Source organism: Nerophis ophidion, linkage group LG05, assembly GCF_033978795.1.
Source record: "Nerophis ophidion isolate RoL-2023_Sa linkage group LG05, RoL_Noph_v1.0, whole genome shotgun sequence".
NCBI classification, from domain to species: Eukaryota; Metazoa; Chordata; class Actinopteri; order Syngnathiformes; family Syngnathidae; genus Nerophis; species Nerophis ophidion.
This window is the reverse complement of record NC_084615.1, coordinates 19314035-19336243: the sequence shown is the minus strand read 5'-3', so window position 1 is coordinate 19336243 and position 22209 is coordinate 19314035. Positions and strand designations below refer to the sequence as shown.

Below are 22209 nucleotides of genomic sequence, written 5' to 3'. Positions count from 1 at the left end.
TTATAGCAATTAGGGAGGTTTGTGTCGTGTGTGTCCTCTTACAGAAACCATATTAAAACAAAAAATATGTTTGTTTCCCCTCATCATTTCCATTTTTCATATATTTTTGAAAAAGCTCCAGAGAGCCACTAGGGCGGCACTAAAGAGCCGCATGCAGCTCCAAAGCCGCGGGGAACAGACATGATCCAAACATTTTAAATTGTTATAAATCTCATTATTTATATTAAACAAGCTTCACTGATGAGAGTATTTGCCATGCACCGTTTTGTCCTACTCATTTTAGCGGTCCTTGAACTCACCGTAGTTTGTTTCCATGTACAACTTTCTCAGACGCTGCCACAGAAAGGCGTGTTTAATGCCACTCCTTCTGTGTCTCGTTCTGTCCCCCAAACCTTTTATGCTGTGTGTGAATGCACAACGGTGAGCTTTGTCGGTGTTATTGACTTGTGTGGAATGCTAATCAGGCGTATTTGGTCACTGCATGTCTGCGAGCTAATCCATGCTAACATGCTATTTAGGCTAGAGTCATGATGCCATGTTTGTAGCTATATTTGAGCTCATTTAAATCATTTAATTAAATGTATATTTACATGTCTCATGACACATTATCTGTATGTAATATTGGCTGCATTTCAGATAGTTGTTTTTGTGCCATGTTGTTCCAAACCACAGCAAATGTTACTCAGTTTGCAAAGATTGTGATAAATCCAGTTTCCTTTAACTTGGACACACACATGTATACATTTGGCCATTCTAAAACAGTAATTTCCAGGAGTTATCTCATCCTCTGCGAAGTTTTACGAATGTTTTCCAATGTTGTAAAAATGTGTAGAATAATTATTGAACTTCAACAAAGATTTGCGACACATAGTCATTTTGATAGTAGGCAAATATAGCTGATATAGACACTAACAAAATGTGTTGTTTTTATTATAACACTTATATAAGACATTTAAAGTCATTTTGATAGTAGGCTAATATAGCTTATATAGACACTAACAAAATGTGTTGTTTTTATTATAACACTTATATAACACATTTAAAGTCATTTTGTTGGTAGGCTAATATAACTAATATAGACATGTGTTGTCTTTATAACAATTACAAAATACTTTTAAAGTAATTTTGATAGTAGGCTAATATAACTAAAATAGACACTTAAATCATGTGTTGTCTTCATTATAACAATTATGAAATACTTTTAAAGTAATTTTGATAGTAGGCTAATATAACTAATATAGACACTTACATCATGTGCTGCCTTCATTATAACACTAATACAAGACTTAAAGTAATTTTGATAGTAGGCTAATATAGTTAAAATAGAGACTTACATCATGTGTTGCCTTAATTACAACACTTATATAAGACTTTAAAGTCATTTTGATAGTAGGCTAATATAGCTAATATAGACAATTACATCATGTGTTGCCTTCATTATAACACTTATATAAGACTTTTAAAGTCATGTTGATAGTAGGCTAATATAACTAATATAGACACTTACATCATGTTTTGCCTTCATTTTAACACTTATATAAGACTTTTGAAAGTCATTTTGATTTTAGACTAATACAGACACTTACATCATGTGTTGCCTTCATTATAACATTTACATATGACTTTTAAAGTCATTTTGATAGTAGGCGAATATAGCTAATATAGACACTTACATCATGTGTTGCCTTCATTATAACATTTACATATGACCATCGAAGTCATTTTGATTGTAGGCTAATATAGCTAATATAGACACTTCCATCATGTGTTGCCTTAATTATAACACTTATATAAGGCTTTTAAAGTAATTTTCATAGTAGGCTAATATAGCTAGTATGGACACTTACATCATGTGTTGCCTTCATTATAACACTTTTATAAGATTGTTAAAGTCATTTTGATAGAAGACTAATACAGACACATACATCATGTGTTGCCTTCATTATAACACTTACATAAGATTTTTAAAGTAATTTTAATAGTAGGCTAATATAGCTAATATAGACACTTACACTATGTGTTGCCTTCATTATAATACTTATATAAGACTTTTAAAGTCATTTTAATAGTAGACTAATACAGGCACTTACATCATGTGTTGCCTTCATTATAATACTTATATAAGACTTTTAAAGTCATTTTGATGGTAGGCTATATAACTAATATGGACACTTATATTGTGTTTTGCCTTCATTATAACACTAATACAAGACTTTTAAAGTCATCTTGATAGTAGGCTAATATAGCTAATATAGACACTTACATCATGTGTTGCCTTCATTATAACACCTATTTAAGGTTTTTCATTCTTTTGTTGCTCCCGACAGATTAGTTTGTTTGTATATTTTGGTCCAATATGGCTCCTTCAACATGTTGGGTTGCCGACCCCTGCAATGAACAAACTTTACCCGAACACTCTCGAATATCATCTCTCGTGGTGCGTTGTGGTGGCTGTCAATCACCAGGCGTACCTTGGCAGGGCAACTCTGGTACTTGACAAGCTGAAGAACTGGTGCAGTACAAGTCACAAAGTCGTCAGAGACGATACACACACACACACACACACACAAACACACACACACACACACACACACACACACACACACACACACACACTCACACACTCACACACACTCACACACACACTGGTGACACGATGGTCTTACCTCGGTCGTGGGACACCCGTTCTACCTCGAATGAGTTGGCTTTCCTGTCAAACAGGAGCACCCCTGCGTCCACGTCCACCGACACGGTCTGCCTGCCATAGCGCAGCATCTTTACCTGGACAGAAAAATAATATTATGAAGTCATCGTCGGTCATGTTTTGGCACAACTTGCTAGTTCTGAAATGATGGAAAGGAGCTGCATTCTGACAGTTTTTAGGTAGAATAGCACTGAAGACGGGTTGGTTTTGTTAGTCAGTCCGCATCATGGTAAGGGGTCATTTCTGCCAAGCTCGGCTCCCCACTCCCCCAAGATGACAACTGACTCGATCGATCAACTCGCCATGCAATCATCCGTAGGGGATGCCTCCCTCCCCCCCTACAATCATCCCCGTCTCATCTCCAGGGTTTCCTGCAGTGTTTTAAGGCAGCCGCCTTAACAACAAAGAGCCACCACCTAAACCATGGGTGTCAAACTCTGGCCCGAGGGCCAAATTTGTCCCGCCGTGCAATTTCATTTGGCCCTTGAGGCAATACCAAATTAACATTAGGTCTGGTCCACCGGTATTATACAGCGGCAGAGCCGCTGTAACACCGCATTCGCCGCTAGTTCCTCATACTTGCCAACCCTCCCGATTTTCCAACCATTCTGCAACCAAGGCTGCAAATAAAAAAGAGGCATTAAATGTTTTATTTAAATTGTATTTAATATACCATTGATGTCTTTCGTTTGTTTTTTGAAAGTTGAATTTTGCACTATTAAGTTATATAAGTATTGCTTGTTCCATATTCATTGTTCAAGCAAATCAGTGTAGCAAACTGAGCAATAATTAACAATTTATTCATGCACTTTCTCTTCCTACTTTTAAGGCTTGAATGTTTGATTAATTCATTATTGTTATTTTATTTTCAAATGTATTATTAGCTTGTGGAAAAAGTTTATTTTGATATTTACCTCAGAAGGCTGCAAATAGAAAAGAGGCATTACATTTTTATTTACATTTTATTTGATATGCCATTGATATTTTTTTATTATTATTTTTATTATTATTATTTGAAACTCGATTTTGCATGTCACTATAAAGTTATATAAGCCTTGCTTGTTTAATATTCAATGCAAAATTTGTTTGGGTCCCTATTAAAAGGTTCATTTGTTCAACCTTGGCCCCCGGCTTTGTTCCATTTAAAATTTTGGCTCACTCTGTATTTGAGTTTGACATCCCTGGCCTAAACTAAAGTCTAAAAAAATAAATACAAATTTGTCCTGTCCAGCTTCTCAGGGTCAGCACATGTGAGCATATGGTCCCACTTTTAACTCTTTTTTTCAAACGCTTATTGCAAACGCTTATTTACAGTAAGTCATTATTTTGACTTAGTAAATATTGACTTACTAAGACTGTGGTGAAGTAGGCCGGCTTCATCGTTTGAAGAAGCCTACAATTTTTGGTTGTGTTTTCCGCTTCTTATGCTGAATGGCAATATACGATATATTTATATATATATCGATATTCTGCGATGAGATGGCGATTTGTCCAGGCTGTACCTCGCCTTCCATAACCCGTAGGAAATGGATGGATGGATGGATTTGCATAGTAGAGTTTAACTTGCACTTACAGATGTAGCGAAGAACTGTAGTTACTGACGGTGGTTTTCTGAAGTGTTTCTGAACCCATGTGGTGATATCCTTTACACACTGATGTTTCTGTTTGATGCAGTACTGCCAAAGGGATCGACGCTCCGTAATATCATCGCTTACGTGCAGTGACTTCTCCATATTCTCTGAACGTTTTGATTGTAATACGGACCGCAGATGGTGAAATCCCTAAATTCCCTGCAATAGCTGGTTGAGAAATGTTGTTTTTAAACAGTTGGACAATTTGCTTACCACGCATTTGTTGACAAAATGGTGACCCTCGCCCCATCCTTGTTTGTGAATGACTGAGCATTTCATGGAAGCTGCTTTTATACCTAATCATGGCACCCACCTGTTCCCAATTAGCCTGTTCCAAATACGTGTTTGATGAGCATTCATCAACTATCTCAGTCTTTTTGACCACTTGTGCCGGTTTTTTTGTCGCAGCCATCAAATTCCAAATGAGCTAATATTTGCAAAAAATAACCAAGTTTTCCAGTTGGAACATTATGTTGTCTTTTCAGTCTTTTCAATTGAATATAAGTTGAAAAAGATTTGCAAATCATTGTATTCGGTTTTTATTTACCATTTAAACTACGTGCCAACTTCACTGGTTTTGGGTTTTGCACAAAAGGTGGTACACCCATCCTTCAATTTGCGCTCAATTTGTAAAAAGTTAAGCAATCCTTTCCTACAAAATGCTAAAATGACAAGACTGGACTATTTTTGATTCTATTGCGAGAGGGGAAATAAAAAACAAAAACTTGCATTACATTTTCATCCAGATTTGATTGATTCCTGGTGATAAAAGACAGTTAACTTGTCACAAAGCTTTAGTCAGTGCAGTGGTTCTCAAATGGGGGTACGCGTACCCCTAGGGGTACTTGAAGGTATGCCAATGGGTATGTGAGATTTTTGTAAAATATTCTAAAAAATAGCAACTATTGAAAAATCCTTTGTAAATATATTTATTGAATAATACTTCAACAAAATATGAATGTAAGTTCATAAACTGTGAAAAAAAATACAACAATGCAATATTCAGCTAGATTTTTTTGTAAACATGTTCTGTAATTATTGATGTTAAATATTTCTTTTTTGTGAAGAAATGTTTAGAATTAAGTTCATGAATCCAGATGGAGCTCTATTACAATCCCCCCAAAAGGCACCTTAAGTTGATGATTCCTTCTATGTGTAGAAATCTTTATTTACAATTGAATCACTTGTTTATTTTTCAACAAGGTTTTAGTTATTTTTATATCTTTCTTTCCAAATAGTTCAAGAAAGACAACAAGCTATCCATACACTTAGGTAAAACGGAATCCATCCTATTTGGGTCCCATATCAAACTTAAGAAGGTCAGTGACTTCACTATAAAAGTGGGTGACATTGTTATCACCAGGAAGTATGAGATCACCTACCTAGGTTCCATTCTAGAGGCTAATCTTTCCTGTGATAAAATGGCAACCAAGGTGATCAAAAAGGTCAACCAAAGAACGAGATTCCTCTACAGAATCTCCTCTCTGGTCAACAAAAGCACCTTGAGGATTCTAGCGGGAACTCTCATTCAACCCTTCTTCGATTACGCTTGCACCTCCTGGTACCCCAGCACCTCCAAAACCCTCAGATCTAGACTCCAAACATCCCAGAATAAGCTAGTCCGGTTACTTTTAGACCTCCACCCCAGATCACACCTCAATCCAACCCACTTCTCCAAAGTGGGCTGGCTCAGGGTGGAGGAAAGAGTAAAACAACTTGCACTGAGCCTAGTCTATAAAATCCGCTACACCTCCTTGATACCGAAGTACATGTCAAACTACTTCCTTAACGTAAATGACCACCATAACCACAACACCAGGGGGAGCTCCACAAACCACGTTAAACCCAGATTCCGATCTAACAAAGGTCTTAACTCATTCTCTTTTTATGCCACATCAATGTGGAATGCACTCCCAACAGGTGTAAAAGTAAGTGCATCTCTATCCTCCTTCAAAACCGCTCTAAAACAACACCTCCAGGCAACTTCAACACTTTACTAATACCCTCCTCCATTCACATCCCATCTCCCCGGATTATAAACAACTCAAATGTACTTCTAATGTATATACTTGTTCTTATGCTATGTGAACTCACTATGTTCTCTGCTGGCTGTACATATCCTACTAAATAAGACCTACACTGTTTCAATGTCCACATTTCTCTGTTGATGCAATTGTTGATGACTGAAGTACTGATATCAACCAAAGCTCCCCATCCCACCCCCCGGATTGTAAATAATGTAAATAATTCAATGTACATACTATGATGATTAACTTGTGTGATGACTGTATTATGTTGATAGTATATATTTGTACCATGAATTGATTAACGTGGACCCCGACTTAAACAAGTTGAAAAACTTATTCGGGTGTTACCATTTAGTGGTCAATTGTACGGAATATGTACTGAACTGTGCAATCTACTAATAAAAGTATCAATCAATCAATCAAACCACTACAAATGAGCAATATTTTGCACTGCTTTACAATTTAATAAATCAGAAACTGATGACATAGTGCTGTATTTTACTTCTTTATCCCTTTTTTTCAACCAAAAATGGATGTCTCTATGTTTCTATCGTGCTCCTTCTACTTGTTACCTTTAGCATATTTCATGCCGTCACTCAGCCTGTCACAATCCTCCTGTTTTGGAAAGGCTAAAAGCAATTTAGGGACAAAAAACACAAGTGTTTGTAACCTGGAAGGAGTGAACCGGCAGCTGCCGATGCCAGTGAGTCTTGGGAGAAGTGGGAAGAATGGCGGTTGGTTCCGGAGGAGGCGGGTTAGGCTGCACTGCCAGATTGTGATTGGTGACTGCGTCTTGGAGGGCCTTAAGTACCTTCACAGGCAGAAGAGCACAAGTAATTGTGGGTGGTCTGTCGGTGAGGGAATGTCACAAACAGATTGACGTCGAAAGAAAAGTGTCCGTACCTTTTTTTCCAGCGAAGAAAGAAGGCTGACCAAGGCTGAAATCTTACACAACAGGTTGTCCACCTCCATGTCTGGACTCTTATTTTTTTTCCCATGCAGATAGTAAAGTCAGAAATGTCTCTTTTTCAATGCACCGTCCCCACTAAATGTAACATACCTGCACATTTGTTTTTGGCAAGGAGCAGCTGGGGTGGTCAAAAACCTTTGCCAGGGTCTCCAGACTTGAGAGTGTCAGGTCGACTTCACTGCGGGAAATAATCAGCAACATGACTTAGAAAATACGTCGTACAAAAGTGCAAACTACGACTATTGTTGAAAATACAAACGTGAAAGGTGTTTAAAGTATGTCAATATTGTGATATTTCGATACTTTGATACTTTTCTCAATAAAGGGAACCATAAAAATGGCATTTTTGGTTGTATTTTAACAAAAAAATCTTAGGGTACATGAAACTTATGTTTATTATTGCAATTTAGTCCTTTAATAAAATAGTGACCATACTAGACAACTTGTCTTTTAGTAGTAAATAAACAAACATTTACTCTTAATTAGTCAGCTCATTGTCATGTCTGTGTGATCATGTTTTGTTTTAGTCATGTTCGGTTTTGTTTTTGGACTCTTTGTGTTACGACTCGGAGTAAGGAGAGGACCCAGATGCAGAGAAGAAGTTCCAAAAAATAAAGCTTTTAGTTTGAAACAACTTTTTACCTCCAATGCAAAAAGTATTTCACAAGAATAATCAACACGCGGAAAAAGAATTCCGAGGATAAACAATTAACTTCAAATCACTCCACAAAAATGAGGAGGACTACTAATCTAAGGAAATTCTAACGAAAAAGAATATTAATGAGAATAAACGAAAAGCGCTCCAACAGGAGGAAAAAACACCAAAACGACCTATATATAAACACTAACTATAAATAACAAAAAAATTACTCAATCAATGAGGAAATAAATTCAAAATTTGGACAAACAAAAACTCACCAATTAGGAAGACGAATGATAACCAAGGACGCTCGAAGGAGGAAAAAGTCAACTCCAAATTACAGCAAAAACTACGGTAACTACGAAAACAGGAGCAAGACAAGGAGCTAATCAAGGACATGGACATGGACGCTAGAAAGGCACAATAGACGAGACGATCTGGCAAAGGACAAACGGAAATATGAGCTTAAATAGGATGTGGGAGTGATGGGGAACAGGTGGAAACAATCAGGAATCAGGGATGATGTCAGACTGGTGAAACAAGAGGAAGGGCCCGTGGTCTGAAACAAGAGGGTAGCTTTTCAAAATAAAACACGTAAATCACAAGACAGAAAAACCAAGACAAGACTTCCCTCATCGCGATGTGACACTTTGTGCACTTTTCTTTGTTTTGTCACCATAGCAACCCATTACTTTCCACCTGTCGAGTCACGCACCTGCTTTCACTGATCATGTCGCTGCTATTTAAGCCGGTCTGTTTCTGTTGTTCGTCCTGCTGACATTACCTCCGTTCACCTCATCCCATGCTACCTTTGTTACTCATACTGTCCATAGTTTTGCTCCTTGCCATGCCACGAAAGTTATGTTTATTCTTGTTACAGTAAGTGTTAATTTGTTTCATTTTCATAGTTTTTGGCCCAAGTGCTAGATTTTGTTTCATTAGTCAAGTTTGTTCTCCGCCTTTGTGCGCGCCTTTAGTTTTGTACCTTTTTTTTATAGCAATTAATACATATGTCCCTACCTTCACGTCTTGCCCGCGGCAACTTTCCTTTGCCTTCTGGAAAAACAAACCCCAAAGTCCACATCTTGACACTGATGTATGCAGTAACAAATTGTGTCATTTATATACCTATTATTTTGTACACATTATTAAGGACAAACTGTAAAAATGAATTATTCATCTACTTGTTTATTTACTGTTAATATCTGCTTATTTTCTGTTCCAACATGTTCGATCTACACTTCCGTTAAAATGTAATAATACTTACTCTTCTCTTCTTTGATACTTTACTTTGGTTTTGGATGATACCACACATTTAGGTATCGATCCGATACCACGTAGTTACAGGATCATACATTGTGAATTAGTGAAGTGAATTATATTTATATAGTGCTTTTCTCGAGTGACTCAAAACACATTTTGCATAGTGAAACCCAATATCGGCCCTGTGATGAGGTGACGACTTGTCCAGGGTGTACGCCGCCTTCCGCCCGATTGTAGCTGAGATAGGCGCCAGCGCCCCACGCGACCCCAAAAGGGAATAAGCGGTAGAAAATGGATGGATGGACACATAGAATGGACCTGCTATCCCCGTTTAAATAAGAAAATCTCATTTCTGTAGGCCTTTAAGCTCATATGTATATCATTTGCGGCATGGAGTCATAAGGAAACAGTACCGAATAAAGCCGTTCTTACGGACCTGTTCAGGCCCTGGCAGGCCACGCCCAGCATACGCTTGAGGTGGCAAAGTGCCGACGCCCCTTTGTGCACGTTGTCGATATCCAGAGGCAGCTCGCTGAAGAAGTAGCCGTTGAGCAGTGAGACCACGTCGCTGGCAGTACTGGACAGAGACGACAGGATACGTTAGACCACCTCCGACACTTCACAACGCCACAACGAGGGATGGCGTACTTTGACGTGTTCAGTTCCTGCAACTTATCCAAGAACACCGCGTGCGGGTCTGGTGTTGCCGGCGGCGGTGTGGTGAAGGTGACTGCGTTGACAGGGGCTGAACTTTGAGGCGTCTTCTCCTCATCTGAAACGCAGCAAGTGTGTTCAAAAGTTGACTGCTATGCAAAACCAACTTGTTTTAATGATGATCTAACGAGGGGTGAACAAAAATATTTGGTTCACATCCGAATAGCGATTCTTACTCGTCCCAATTCTAAATCGGTTTATACTTTTCAAAAAGTCCATCTTGGGCAGCACGGTGGGACACGGGGTTAGTGCGTGTGCCTCACAATACGAAGCTCCTGGGTTCGATCCTGTCACGGGGAAAAAGTGCAAACTACACACAGAAAGACCCCGTGCCCGGGGATCGAACCCAGGACCTTTGTATTGTAAGGCACGTGCACTAACCGGGAGTCAGCAACTCAAGGCTCTTTTGTTTGAGGACAATTAATGACAAAAACCTGTTAGAACTACCAGTCTTTAATAATTTTGTGTGTATGCTTCACTGATGAGACTATTTGGTGAAAATTATTTTGTCCTACTAATTTCAGCGGTACTTGAACTCACCATAGACTGTGACGAAACAGTTTGTTTACATGTAAAACCTTCCACTCCTTCTTTGCCTCATTTTGTCCACCAAACCTTTTATGCTGTGCGTGAATGCACAAAGGTGAACTTTGTTGATGTTATTGACTTGTTGTTGTGCTAACCAAGCATATTTCAGCCCTTTGAGACACTAGTGATTTAGGGCTATATAGTAAACATTGATTGATTGGTCAGTACATGACTGCAAGCTAATCAATGCCAACATGCTATTTAGCCTAGCTGCGTCACGATGCCTCGTTTGTAGCTATATTTGAGCTCAGTTAATATGCTTTACTTTTATCCTCTTTGTATATAATTTATGTTCGCATGTCTCATGACACCCCACCGCGACTCCAAAAGGGACAAGCGGTAGAAAATGGGTTGATGAATCCGATACCAAGTAGTTACATGATCATACATTGGTCATATTCAAAGTCCTCATGTGTCTAGGGACGCATTTCCTGAGTTTATAAACATAATATAAATAGTTTTTTTAATGTTGTGATGTTGAAAAATATTGATGTACTCATAGTAGTATCGACTAGATACGCTCTTGTACTTGATATCATTACAGTGGATGTCAGGTGTAGATCCACCCATGGTGTTTGTTTACATTGTGACGCCGGTGAGCTATTGTATCCTCCGACGGTGTATAGTGAAGCATGTTTAGCTATTCCTCGTCCTGCAGTGATATTGATTCTTGAAATGAACATACTTTATTTGTCGCCATGGAGGCGAGGATTAGTGATTTATTAGTAGCTAAAACACTGCTGATTACTGGTGGCAATTAGACGCTAACGAGCTAGCCATGTCTTAAAGAGTTTCAGTGTTATAGCTTCACCTTTATATTTAGATTTTAAGCCAAAATGCGTTCATTTCCAAAAATTATTCCCGGGCGCGGCCGCCGCTGCTGCTCACTGCTCCCCTCACCTCCCAGGGGGTGATAAAGGGCGATGGGTCAAATGCAGAGAATAATGTCGCCACATCTACTGTGTGTGTGACAATCATTAGTACTTCTCCCTTTTCTGTCTACACACTGTGTCTGCTTGTAAGTACTCAGTGTGCGCGTGCTGCCGAACATGCCCCTCTGCTCGTAAAACCAGGAATGTCACCGAGTGGCGACGACATGCCGTCATGCCTGTTCAAAAAAAATAATTATGGCGAACCGGTACTTTTCAAACAGAGTATAGTACCGTTTTTGATTCATTAGTACTGCAATACAATACTAGTACTGGTATACTGTGCAAGCCTAATAGGGATATTTAAAGTTCAGAGGTCTCACCTGAGCTTTCGTCGCCTGTGTCGGCGTCATGGGGCACGGGGTAAAGCAAAGGGGTGACCAGGCCTTTGTGGGGGTGCTGGTATCCCAAAACAAGGTCTTCCAGAGTCCGGAAGCAGTTGACCTGCACTCCTTGTGTGGTCTGCTAAGGCACACGCACTTCAATCTCAGAAAGATGACGTATCATTATGAATATCGAGCTAAGAGAGATGGATGATCGTTTACTGGAGTCACGACAAGAAAACACAGACAACTTCTCCTTCGGCCCCTTTTAAAAGAGTGCAATAAATTGATTTATTGGTCTCAGTGTCTGTCTGGAACACTTAAAATAGCGCATCATACCCACAAAGATCTCTTGAAATGCAATTAAAAAGGAGTCAAAATGTAATACGAGACAATGAGGGACAAAACGGGGAACCAAAATATCTCAGCGGCTCACTTGGAAAAAAGACAAAGAAGAAAGGAAAGCGTCTTGTGAGCTGAGGGAGCAAAGTCGGGGAAGGGGGGGGAGATGCATGTCTGGGAGTTTGTGCACTGGAGGCAGTGGAAAAACCGAGAGAGAAACCCAGCTGGAAGCAGAACATTTTAAAGCGTTGAGGTGACTTTTTAAAAAAAAAAGATGTTACAGCTAAGCTTGACACTGGTCATGTACACTAAGTTTCTTTCTTTCTGCTCTTTAAAACCATCGACAAAACTCAAAACCAGTGAAGTTGTCACATTGTGTAAATGGTAAATAAAAACAGAATATAATGATTTGCAAATCCTTTTCAAATTCTATTCAATTGAATAGACTGCAAAGACAAGATATTTAACGTTCCAACCGGAAAACTTTGGATTTTTTTGCACATATTAGCTCATTTGGAATTTGATGCCTGCAAAATGTTTACAAAAAAATGGCACAAGTGGCAAAAAAGACTGCGAATGTTGAGGAATGCTCATCAAACACTTATTTGGAACATCCCACAGGTGAAAAGGTGGGTGCTGTGATTGGGTATAAAAGCAGCTTCCGTGAAATGCTCAGTCATTCACAAACAAGGACGGGGCGAGGGTCACCACTTTGTCAACAAATGCGTGAACAAATTGTCCAACAGTTTAAGAACAACATTTCTCAACCAGCTATTGCAAAGAGTTTAGGGATTTCACCATCTACGTTCCGTAATATCATCAAAAGGTTCAGAGAATCTGGAGAAATCACTGCACGTAAGCGATGATATTACGGACCTTGGCTCTCTCAGGCGGTACTGCACCAAAAAGCGACATCAGTGTGTAAAGAATATCACCACATGAGCTCAGAAACACTTCAGAAAACCACTTTCAGTAACTACAGTTGGTCGCTACATCTGTAAATGCAAGTTAAATTCTACTATGCAAAGCGAAAGCCACTTATCAACAACACCCAGAGACGCAGCCAGCTTGGCTGGGCCTGAGCTCATCTAAGATGGACTGGTGCAAAGTGGAAAAGTGATCTGTGGTCTGACAAGTCCACATGTCAAATTGTTTTTGGATACGGTGGAAGTCGTGTCCTCCGGACCAAAGAGGAAAAGAACCATCCGGACTGTTATGGGCGCAAAGTGGAAAAGCCAGCATCTGTGATGGTATGGGCGTGTATTAGTGCCCAAGGCATGGGTAACTTACACATCTGTGAAGGCACCATTAATTCTGAAAGGTACATACAGGTTTTGGAGCAACATATGTTGCCATCCAAGCAACGTTACCATGGACGCCCCTGCTTATTTCAGCAAGACAATGCCAAGCCGTGTTACGACAGCGTGGATTCGTAGTAAAAGAGTACTAGACTGGCCTGCTTGTAGTCCAGTTCTGTCTCCCATTGAAAATGTGTGAAGTCTAAAATACCACAACGGAGACCCCGGACTGTTGAACAACTTACGCTGTACATCAAGCAAGAACGAGAAAGAATTCCACGTCAAAAATGTGTCTCCTCAGTTCCCGAACCTTTACTGAGTGTTGTTAAAAGGAAAGGCCATGTAACACAGTGGTAAAAATAAAAAATAAATTGTTTGCAATGTGTTGCTGCCATTAAATTCTAAGTTAATGATTATTTGCTAAAACAAATGAAGTTTCTTTGTTGGAAGATTAAATATATTGTCTTTGCAGTCTATTCAATTTGTTGGGATGTCGCATGGCTGCAGTTGTGTGTCCCCGAGTATGCAAGAATCCAGGAGAGTTGCGTGGAGGTAAGATGAATTTAATACACAAAAGAAAATAACAAAAGCAAACATAAAGCAGTCGTGCAGATAGACGTTCTCAACATAATATTTATCATCGAGCACTGAGGAGTGCTCGAGTGAAACATAAATAGACACTAGTGTGATTGACAGCAGGTGTGAACCGCTGCCAATCAACGAAAAGAGAAAAATAGTGCTCCGTGAATAAAAACAGGAAATACAACAAAATAAGAGCACTGAACCGGAAGTAAATACAAAAACACAAAAAAACTAACAGAAATGAAGTGACACATCGTTACAGGACCTCCCCCTCAAGGAACAGATACCAGATGTTCCCTGGGAAAGAAAAAAAAAAATGGAAAAAAGTCCAAAATGTAAGGGAGGGTGGAGGGAGGATTTGGTGGAGGGTTGCCAAACCTCGTGTCCCCGCAGCCAGCGAGGGAAAGTCAGGTGGCGGCGCCGCGTAGAGCGCCGCTGGAACTGGCGAGGCGGGCGGCCAGGGAACGGCCAAATCACTGGCCGAAAAAGAGGAGAGTGCGCAGGGCACGGCCACATCCACGGCCGACGTAGAAGCGGGCGCGCTGAAGCAGGCCGGGAAGCAGAAGACGTAACCGGCGGCGTGGAAACCGCAGGCGTCATCAACGGCGTGGAAGTGGCAGATGTCATCGGCGGCGTGAAAGCGGCGGATGTCATCGGCGGCGTGAAAGCGGCGGATGTCATCGGCGGCGTGAAAGCGGCGGATGTCATCGGCGGCGTGAAAGCGGCGGATGTCATCGGCGGCGTGAAAGCGGCGGATGTCATCGGCGGCGTGAAAGCGGCGGATGTCATCGGCGGCGTGAAAGCGGCAGATGATGACGCCGGGCGAGGAGCAGCAAATGCCGGCCGAGGAGTAGCGGATGCCGGCGGTGACGAAGCCCGGCGTGGTGCTGCTCTTGGCGGTGGAGCCGTGCGTAGTGCTGCTGATGTCAGCGTTGCAGCTGTGCGTGGAGCCGGCGTTGGAACTCGGCGTGGAGCCGGCGTTGGGGCTAGGCGTGGAGCCGGCGTAGGGGCTAGGCGTGGAGCCGGCGTAGGGGCTAGGCGTGGAGCCGGCGTAGGGGCTAGGCGTGGAGCCGGCGTAGGGGCTAGGCGTGGAGCCGGCGTAGGGGCTAGGCGTGGAGCCGGCGTAGGGGCTAGGCGTGGAGCCGGCGTAGGGGCTAGGCGTGGAGCCGGCGTTGGGGCTGTGCGAAAGCCCGCCAGGCACGTAGATGTCTCCGTGGAAGGAGACGCTTGCGAAGATGACAGCAGTGTGTGCCTGGCTGCACCGCAGTGTATTGTGGGCCCCCCTCCACTAGGCGGCTGCCAGAAACCGTCCACACTTGCGGGAAGACATGCCTGCTCGTCGGCGTCCCCCGGTGCGAAAACCAGGGACGGGCGGGAGGAGGCCAGGAAGAGGGACGAAGACACGTCCCGCGCCGAGTCCCAGCAGGAGGACAAAAATGACCTCACTGTGGGCTCCACTGGAGCTCTCGGCGATCCAAAAAAGAGAGCGGGAGCTGGCAGAAAGAGCAGCCGGGGAGCAGCCGCTGGAAGCTGCGTAGGAGCAGGGAGAAGCAGCTCAGCAGACGACGGGAAGGATGGCGGCGGCGGACGTGCCGGTCGGAGAGCCGCAGTAGGCGACGGAGCCGCAGGAGCCGCGAGACGTGAAGGAGGAGGTGGGCGCGCCGGTCGGTGAGACGTAGCCGGCAGCGTTGCCGAGAGGAAGGATGGCGGCGGAGGACGCGCCGGTCGGTGAGCCGTAGCCGGTAGCGTTGCCGCGGGAGCCGCGAGGCATGCAGGAAGTGGCGGACGTGCTGGTCGGAGAGCCGTAGTCAGCCGTCGAGCCGAGAGGAAAGATGGCGGCGGGGGACGCGCCGGTCGGAGAGCCGAAGCCGGTGGCGTTGCCGCGGGGAGAGGGTCCGCATCTGTTGGCTGGGACCGCACAAACCTGGCCTTCAAGTCCTCCAGGAATTGTGCGGTCCAGAACGTCGGCTGAGGATTGCCGACAGGGATTCTCGCGAGGACACTTTCTTCTGGCTCGATGATACTGTTGGGATGTCGCATGGCTGCAGTTGTGTGTCCCCGAGTATGCAAGAATCCAGGAGAGTTGCGTGGAGGTAAGATGAATTTAATACACAAAAGAAAATAACAAAAGCAAACATAAAGCAGTCGTGCAGATAGACGTTCTCAACATAATATTTATCATCGAGCACTGAGGAGTGCTCGAGTGAAACATAAATAGACACTAGTGTGATTGACAGCAGGTGTGAACCGCTGCCAATCAACGAAAAGAGAAAAATAGTGCTCCGTGAATAAAAACAGGAAATACAACAAAATAAGAGCACTGAACCGGAAGTAAATACAAAAACACAAAAAAACTAACAGAAATGAAGTGACACATCGTTACACAATTGAATATAAGTTGAAAAGGATTTGCAAATCATTGTATTCTGTGTTTATTTACCATTTACACAACGTGACAACTTCACTGCTTTTGGGTTTTGTAGTAGAGGTTGTAATCAGACGAAATGGACTGGCTGCTTATTGTGCGGAGTGCACACACAACAATAACAATACATAAGCACACGCCCACCAGCCAAGGACCTCGTGTGGGGCTAGAATGTATGACACATGAAAACAAGTCTTCTCACAGCTGCTGATCTCATCCTACAAGCATCCAACCACACACGGCACACATGCCAATGGAGCAGCAAAGTTGCTGGGAACCTAACAGAGGACCTTCTCTTCTTCTCCTGACAACACACATTGTCTCATGCCATCTTTGTTTCCCAACTCAGGACATTTGTGTCAGTCTTACATAATCGGGGGAACGTTCTCACCTGGACTGCCAGGAGACCGTCGTCATCGGGAAGGATGCGATACGTATGAACATGGCGCTGGAACCTATGGAAGAAAGACAACTATAATGTGAAATCTGAGATTAATCACAGGTGAATATACCGAACAACTAAAAGGCCACAATACACAAAAAAGGTTCACAAGGACCATAATGGCAACCAAAAGTTGTCACAGGGACATTTTTACCACTGTGTTACATAGCCTTTTCTTTTTAACAACACTAAGTAAACGTTTGGGAATTGAGGAGACACATTTTTTTAAGCTTTTCAGGTGGAATTCTTTCCCATTCTTGCTTGATGTACAGCTTAAGTTGTTCAACAGTCCGGGGTCTACTTTAGGCTTCATAATGTGCCACACATTTTTAATGGGAGACAAGTCTGAATTACAGGCGGGCCAGTCTAGTACCCGCACTCTTTTACTACGAAGCCACGCTGTTTTAACACGTGGCTTGGCATTATCTTGCTGAAATAAGCAGGGGCGTCCATGATAATGTTGCTTGGATGGCAACATATGTTGCTCCAAAACCTGTATGTACCTTTTAGCATTAATGGTGGCTTCACAGATGTGTAAGTTACCCATGCTTTGGGCACTAATGCACCCCCATACCATCACACATGCTGGCTTTTACACTTTGCGCCTAGAACAATCCAGATGGTTATTTTCATCTTTGGTCCAGAAGACACAACGTCCACAGTTTCCAAAAACAATTTGAAATGTGGACTTGTCAGACCACAGAACACTTTTTGCACTTGGCATCGGTCCATCTTAGATGAGCTCGGGCCCAGCGAAGCCGGCGGCGTTTCTGGGTGTTGTTGATAAATGGTCTTCGCTTTGCATAGTAGAGTTTTAACTTCCACTTCCAGATTTAGCGAACAACTGCAGTTACTGAGAGTGGTTTTCTTAAGTGTTACTGGGCCCATGTGGTGATATCTTTTACACACTGGTGTCGCTTTTTGATGCAGTACCGCCTGAGGGACCAGATGTCCATAATATCATCGCTTGCGTGCAGTGATTTCTCCAAATTCCCTGAACCTTTTGATGAAATTACGGACCGTAGATGGTGAAATCCCTAAAGTCCTTGCAATAGCTGGTTGAGAAATGTTGTTCTTGAACTGTTGGACAATTTGCTCACACATTTGTTGACAAAGTGGTGACCCTCGCCCTCCCGTCCTTGTTTGTGAACGACTGAGCATTTCACGGAAGCTGCTTTTATACCCAATCAGGGCACCCACCTGTTCCCAATTAGCACGTTCACCTGTGGGATGTTCCAAATAAGTGTTTGATGAGCATTCCTCAACTTTCTCAGTCTTTTTTGCCACTTGTGCCTGCTTTTTTGAAACATGTCGCAGGCGTCAAATTCCAAACGAGCTAATATTTGCAACAAATAACAACGTTTTCCGTTTCAAACGTTAAGTATCTTGTCTTTGCAGTTTATTCAATTGAATATAAGTTGAAAGGGATTTACAAATCATTGTGTGAATGTGAGTGTGAATGTTGTCTGTCTATCTGTGTTGGCCCTGTGATGAGGTGGCGACTTGTCCAGGGTGTACCCCGCCTTCCGCCATATTGTAGCTGAGATAGGCGCCAGCGCCCCCCTCGACCCCAAAAGGGAATAAGCGGTAGACAATGGATGGATGGATGTATCAGGCTCAAACACTGATGCCATCTACTAAACAAGACAAAAGGCAAAGAATCAAACAGAGACAGACTTAAATTTGGACTCAGAATCTGAGGAGAGACATGTCCACTGTACACTCTCTGTACAGTCTACACCAAGCTCTGCCCCAAGACCGTACTCATCCTTCTTTATTTGACCCCTTACATCCCTGCTTCCTCAGGGATGTGGGTCGTGACCAGCGTGGCCTTCGGTTCCCGAACAGTTCAAAGAAAGTTCCATAAAATTGTTCAAAGAGTGTCCCATAAAATAGATCAAAGAAAGAATTCGTAAAAATACTTCAAAAAGAGTTCCTGTGGAAGTTGGGCAGATTATGCCATCTGTCCGCCTGGAAGTCCAAGTGGAGTTTTACGAGCATTCTTCTTGGAAGGTTTCAGCCTTTTGTCTTCTTGTCCGGAACACAATGTAATACAAAGTTTTATTTGATAATTTACACAGCATTTTTCTGACACATCGTATTCTGTTTTTATTTACCATTTACACAATGTGACAAATTCACTGGTTTTGAGGTTTGTAAAGAAACATATACAGAGTCCTTCTGCGTAAATAACTCATTTTGCAACATCCGTATCTGCGGCTGCACTTAAAATGCAGAGTAGTTTTATATTGCACGAATAAAGTACAGTATCATATTGTATGAATGTTTACACTGTCATTCAACATCCAGCAACAGTTTGCTTTACAAAAGCAGATTTTTCTGCAACTCCACCTAATGTTACGGCCAGTGAGAGTACACCGCTTAGTACAAAAGTACGGATCAAACTCCCAAATGCGCCCAAACCCCAAAATAGCCTAAATGAGAGAATAGAGAAGAAGGTTGGGGGACAAGGGAGCGGTACGGGCGGCCCAGCTCAGTTTTCAGGAATGCATCTGGCGCGGGCTGAGGACCAGTCAGCATAGTGTGGTCACCGGAGCTCCCGCCCTCCTCCATGGGGCCCGGGGGAAGAAAGAAGGAGTGTGATGGGAAACGGGGAATCTGGAGCCAAGGCTTTTTAAAAACTGGCCGGGATGGACGAGCCCATGCGTCAGGAGAAGTCAGGTTCTTGTGACGGGCCACAGTAGCACATCTGCTGTCGGACCGTCTTGTGGTTGTCGGGGGCGGGGGAGTGAACCCTAGGAATAATCTTTTCAGGCGGCAGAAAAGTTGAGTGAGTGACTAGTTTGAAATCCTTACAGGGCTTATAAAAACATGGCTTTCGCGAACCCGCCTCCTCTATTAAACTAGAGCAGTTTTACAAACCTTGTTTCCATATGAGTTGGGAAATTGTGTTAGATGTACCGTATTTCCTTGATTTGCCGCCGGGGCGCTAATTCATTTAAAACCTCTTCTCACTCCTGCGCTTATTCAAGGCATGCGGTAAAAGTAAGCAGGCGCTAATAATTTCAAAACCTGTTCTCACCCCAGCGCTTACCAATGGCATGCAGTAAAAAACTGAGAGTGATAAAAAAAATGAAAATAATAATAAATTCTTGCGGTTGAGGACCACTGCTCTACAACATCTCATCGCACCCACCTTTACACCAATCTTTCTGCGTGCCGGCCGGACGCATGCATTTCACTGCTTCTAATACAAGATTGCAATGCATACTTGGTCAACAGACACACCTTATACACTGATGGTTGTAATATAAACAACTTTAACACTCTTACTAATATGCGCCACACTCTGTGAACCCACACCAAACACATTTTTGGAGAACATCGGCTCTGTAATACATTATAAACGCAACATGACAACTACCCACAATGCCATGCATCCATGACTCTTGGCTATGTTATACACGCGCCCCCAACCCCGCCCACCTCAACCAACGCACGGAGGGGGGGTTTGGTGCTAGCGGGGTGTATAATATAGCCGGTAAGAGTCATGGGTGCATTGCATTCTTTGTATCCGCGGACCGGTCAACGCGTAATAATTTGTCCCGCGGCCCGGGGGACAAATTAATTTTTATTTTATTTTTTTCCTTTGTCATGAAAAAGGGACGTTTTTGTCATAAAAAATGGAGTTTTTTGTGGTTGGTGCACTAATTGTAAGTGTATATTGTGTTTTTTATGTTGATTTAATAAATTTTTATTTATTAATTTTTTTTTTTAAATAAAAATGAATAAAAAATTATTCTGCGGCCCGGTGGTTGGGGACCACTGTGTTACAGAGCTGATGTTCTCCAGAAATGGGTTTGTTATTCTTGTTTGGTGTGGGTTCACAGTGTGTGGCGCATATTAGTAAGAGTGTTAAAGTTGTTTTATATCACAACCATCAGTGTGATCTGTATGGCTGTGGAACAAGACCCCTGGTGTACACATTAGAGAAAGCAGAAAAACCACCTTCGCCATTTTGGAAATGACGACAAGGGAAGTGTCACTCATGATGTCACGAATTTGACCCGGCGGTAAAAGTAAGAATTCGCTTATAAATTTGGGGAGCGAGTTTGACCCGGCAGTAATTCAAGGCAGGCGCATATTACAAGTCCGGCGGCCATTCGAGGAAATACGGTAAATATAAACGGAATACAATGATTTGCAAATCCTTTTCAATCCATACTCAATTGAATGCACTACAAAGAGATTTGATGTTGAAACTCATATATATATATATTTTTTGCAAATAATAATTAACTTAGAATTTCATGGCTGCAACACGTGCCAAAGTAGTTGGGAAAGGGCATGTTCACCACTGTGTTACATCACCTTTTCTTTTAAGAACACTCAATAAGCATTTGGGAACTGAGGAAACTAATTGTTGAAGCTTTGAAAGTGGAATTCTTTCCCATTCTTGTTTTATGTAGAGCTTCAGTCGTTCAACAGTCCGGGGTCTCCGCTGTCGTATTTTACGCTTCATAATGCGCCACATATTTTCGATGGGAGACAGTTCTGAACTGCAGGCGGACCAGGAAAGTACCCGCACTCTTTTTTTTACGAAGCCACGCTGTTGTAACACGTGCTGAATGTGGCTTGGCATTGTCTTGCTGAAATAAGCAGGGGCGTCCATAAAAAAGACAGCGCTTAGATGGCAGCATATGTTGTTCCAAAACCTGTATGTACCTTTCAACATTAATGGTGTCTTCACAGATGTGTAAGTTACCCATGCATTGGGCACTAATTCAGCCCCATACCATCACAGATGCTGGCTTTTGAACTTTGCGTCGATAACAGTCTGGATGGTTCGTTTCCCTTTTAGTCAGGATGACACGATGTTGAATATTTCCAAAAACAATTTGAAATGTGGACTCGTCAGACCAAAGAACACTTTTCCACTTTGCATCAGTCCATGTTAGATGATCTCGGGCCCAGAGAAGCCGCCGGCGTTTCTGGATGTTGTTGATAAATGGCTTTCGCTCTGCATAGGCGGCGGGAAGTTACAGCGGGTGCTTTTTAAAGCGCGTTCAGCTGTGTGAGAAATTTCAAGTCAACGTTTTGGGGGGGGGGGGGGGGGGGGGGGGGGGTGATAACAGTGTATCTGTCAAATAAATAATAGCACAGGCAACACAGTCAGGGTGCATGTTAGGTCAAACTTTCTCTCGTTTGTGTGCAGCTGTTCAGGAAAATGGGAACTGGCTTGCAAACACACACACAGTCGTGGTCAAAAGTTTACATACACTTACAAATAACATAATATCATGGCTGTCTTGAGTTTCTAATATTTTCTACCACTCTTATGTTTTTTTGTGATAGTGATTGAAGCACATA

The 22209-nt window shown here is 42.4% G+C and overlaps 1 protein-coding gene across 1 annotated transcript in view; it reads right to left on the bottom strand.

The window, feature by feature from the left end:
* LOC133552465 (phosphatidylinositol 3,4,5-trisphosphate 5-phosphatase 2B-like) overlaps nucleotides 1-19452 on the bottom strand; it is a 58083-nt gene extending 38631 nt beyond the window's left edge. Inside the window, exons 1-10 of the mRNA XM_061899659.1 lie at nucleotides 19361-19452; nucleotides 16828-16891; nucleotides 11790-11931; nucleotides 9884-10007; nucleotides 9672-9812; nucleotides 7423-7510; nucleotides 7266-7343; nucleotides 7033-7173; nucleotides 2667-2781; nucleotides 2409-2509 (exon numbers count right to left, since the gene is read on the bottom strand). Coding sequence (XP_061755643.1) covers nucleotides 2409-2509; nucleotides 2667-2781; nucleotides 7033-7173; nucleotides 7266-7343; nucleotides 7423-7510; nucleotides 9672-9812; nucleotides 9884-10007; nucleotides 11790-11931; nucleotides 16828-16891; nucleotides 19361-19452 — 1086 coding nt within the window. The remainder of the gene's footprint in view (nucleotides 1-2408; nucleotides 2510-2666; nucleotides 2782-7032; nucleotides 7174-7265; nucleotides 7344-7422; nucleotides 7511-9671; nucleotides 9813-9883; nucleotides 10008-11789; nucleotides 11932-16827; nucleotides 16892-19360) is intronic.
* Between the last annotated feature and the right edge of the window lie 2757 nt (nucleotides 19453-22209).